Source organism: Uncinocarpus reesii, genomic scaffold (genome assembly GCF_000003515.1).
Source record: "Uncinocarpus reesii 1704 scaffold_1 genomic scaffold, whole genome shotgun sequence".
In the NCBI taxonomy this organism is placed as follows: domain Eukaryota; kingdom Fungi; phylum Ascomycota; class Eurotiomycetes; order Onygenales; family Onygenaceae; genus Uncinocarpus; species Uncinocarpus reesii.
In genome coordinates, this window is record NW_003052500.1 from 4,654,739 (window position 1) to 4,658,014 (window position 3,276).

Sequence of the window (3,276 nt, forward strand, 5' to 3'; positions counted from 1 at the left end):
TAGAGCTCGAACGATTACTGCCCTTTACCAAACGCCGGCAGCGTCTCAGGAAGGTGAGCCACATTTGGACGATGCCTGCTCGCACGAATCGGAGAGACGGTCAAGAACAACGTGCATATTGCACAGGCTTCTCTCGAAACTCCCCAAGCCACTCAAAACATCTGATGCCGGAAGATTTGGAACGTTGTGTGCGCATAAAAGTCGTTACGCGATCAGCCGGCAATCAAACCAGGATCGGAGTCTTTGAAAGAAGAGCGGCTTCTCTCTGCTCCGTTTGGCATAAAGAGAGAGGTTGAACCCCTTCAACGTGACAACGCTGACGTACTAGCCTCAAAACGGGGATAAGGGATATTTGGGAGAATATTATAGAGTTAAAGGAATAACCATGGTATTGTGGTCTCGCATAGGCGGCATCTCCTGTCTGTGCGATATCTCACAGTAGCGGTGGAGCAACGATGTTATCCCAATGCTATATCCAGCATTTGCCCCCTTTTTGCCCATTTGATGGCGGTATGGAAGATCCTCTGTCCATGAGAAAACGGGCGGGAAAGGGGCGCCGGGATATGTCCCCTGTTCAAAAACCATCCGATCCCGCTGTGGACCACAGCACAGCGGTTCCATTCAATGCGGAAAACTCTGAACAGAGTGCCGCTCTGCGCATTTACCCAGGGCCATGGTCCAAGAAGAGGCGAGGATCTGTGGGAGCATACAACTGGCTAATCGCTGATCAATCCGGCTTTCTGGAAGTGTCCAAACTAGACTCGCCACTACCACGGCACATAGTTTGTGTTGGGCCGATTGCAGGGAGTACTGCAAGTTTTTCCCCCCTTCTTCCCACATGTGCGGTCTTGAGGGTCTTCACAACAATTTCTTTCCGGCTTAGCGGTAATTCACAGGTCCTTCGCCACTTCCAACGAGGTTTCTTGAAGAGCGTTGAACCGCCGGGATAATCATTCGAGACAGCAAAGGAACTCAGCGGTCGGGCACAGAGCACTTGCACCATGATCCCTTCAAAATCCCAAAATAGGTAGCGGGTGATAATCCAACTTTTGCTGAGCCTCAACAGCTATTTCCAAAGTTCGAGGGTGTTTGATAAACTCCTCTAATCGTTAGGTTCATCGCCAATCGATGAAGAACCTAGAAAGGTTCGAGGATATCCGATGCCAACCCAAACAACAACCCCGAGAAAGTTTGGCGGAAAACCAATCTTCGAAAGCCCCGGATTCACCGGCTGTGCAAGGCAGAAATTCTCTTAATGAGCAAGCAATGATGCGGGACGGAAGGGCTTTGTCGAACGCTGCTTAATATAGAAAAGCTGTCAAGAAGCGCGGTCCCGTTTGGGGAGAGGAAGCTCCAACTGGAATCCTCATGCACAAGCACTCTAATCGAGGCATGCTCAGGTCCAATGGGTATGACATCGTAAATGAGACGATAATAATAATGTGAGCGTTCAAGGATAAAAACCCCGAATCATGGCGGAGTCAAGTTTCTATTTTGATGGGTTGTTTCACCATTGATCTTGGACAAGCGTTCGAGCTAAATTAGTTAGTTAGTTTGGCAGATACCAACGAGGGAAATCGGATCCCCATTTGCCAGGAAGAGGAAATGGAAATTAGAGATGGAATCATCTCTCTCTCTTTTTTTTTTTTTTTTTTCTTCCGTTTGGCATTGTGCAGCTCCCAGCGTGGCGCTGGGGCCAGCACGACATGTCCTGTATCCTGTATGTGTAAAATGATTGTCGGAGATATCAGAAGATTCCTCTGCATGGACTGTCACTCTGATCGCTGACCTGGTGGTCGGGTAATTCCTTCTCTTCTCTTTGTGCAGAACCTGATCTTCATATCTTGCATCGTTGATTTGTTCGCTCTTTTTCTTTTCTTTTTGTTCCGTCCTTGCACCTGCGGCGCAGGGATCCCTTGCGGGGACGACTCTTTTTCTTTTCTTTATGCTACTGAGTCGTTCACAAGTCGCTGAAATCTCTCTGTGCGGCCCTGTTGACCATCCTATAGGCTATGGGAGCATGAGAGCCCGAGGACCCCCGGTTGGTGGATTGAATTCCCGGGTCACGATTCCTTCTAGAACGCTCTTGGTGCTGGTTCTGGCACGCAGGGGACAGCTCTGTGATCCATCCATGCACAAGTATTTGTTAAAAGGTTTCCCCGGTTGACAGATGAGCTGCATAGAATGGTTGAGCAGATTCCAAGTCACTCCCTAAAAGTCTGGGCAGGCTACTGACGGGACATGGGAGCTGCTTTTTTTTGAGTTTTGCCGGCGCTCAATCTTACGCAAAACGATCTTAACCGAGTGCAAAAAGACTGCCTGGTTACATGCGCCAGGCTGCACGGCGGTCGACGGTTTGCGCACAGTGAACCGGGCGGTTGTGGATAACGACAACAATAATAACTAGCCATCATAATAATAACCAGCTTCATCGTAAATGGCTGCTGTGCCCGTCGTCTCCACGAGATCTTCGATCCCGCCAGAGTGGGGAGAGAATTGGGCGATGCAACTGAGGCAATATGATTTGATGGAAGCAGAGTAGTTAACTTACTATTTTCGCCCCATCATTGAGCGCCAGGAGCATCATGCCAGCAAAAGGGACCGCGAAGAACAGCAGTGATTCATTCTGGCAATGATCGATGCGATGCCGCGATGAAGAGGGGAAAGGCGAGTGCAAAGCCAAAGCCCGAGTCCCCGGGCAGGATCCCATTCGCCCTCAGCGAGTGGCCGTCGTGAATACATGCAGCCGTCGTAGTCAGATATCATGGACAACCGCGTGGTGCGCATCCCCCACGTGACCGTCCACCAAGCAGCGTCTCTCTCTAGCCGCCGGGCCACGATGAATGCCCTCCACCATCCCCATTCATGCTGCGGTGCTGGCTCCCGGTTGGAAGGCTATTGGGGAGAGGGCGACTGCGGGATTCAACCCATCGTTCTTTTTTTACGAAATGAGATACGAGTGCGGTGGCCCACCAAGAGTCACGAACTGCGCGATTCGCACAGGCGAAGACCGGCACGCGCCGGGTGTCAGCAGGATTCTTGGATGTCGATGAGTGTCTTGTGCGCAGCAGATATCGCGGCCCCCAAGCATTGAAGGTGAGATGGGCTCAATGCGCCCTTTGGCGGACGCATGTGGAGGTGCGCACTGAGGGCCAGGCAGAGCAACCGAGAGCGCGGGCGTCGAACAGCTGGCAAGTCAACCATCTGGCCCCGTTGCATTGTTTTTCTTGTACGTAGAGCGATGGGCGCAGGGCCGTGGGTTTTCTCTGTTATCAG

General features: G+C 51.3%; 1 protein-coding gene across 1 annotated transcript; it reads left to right on the plus strand.

The window, feature by feature from the left end:
• Positions 1-455: 455 nt before the first annotated feature.
• Positions 456-1,305, plus strand: UREG_01789 (uncharacterized protein; the record flags this gene model as incomplete). Its single annotated transcript, XM_002542227.1, has 2 exons — positions 456-782; positions 1,114-1,305. The coding sequence occupies 2 exons, from the start codon at positions 456-458 to the stop codon at positions 1,303-1,305; spliced, it is 519 nt and encodes a 172-aa protein (XP_002542273.1).
• Between the last annotated feature and the right edge of the window lie 1,971 nt (positions 1,306-3,276).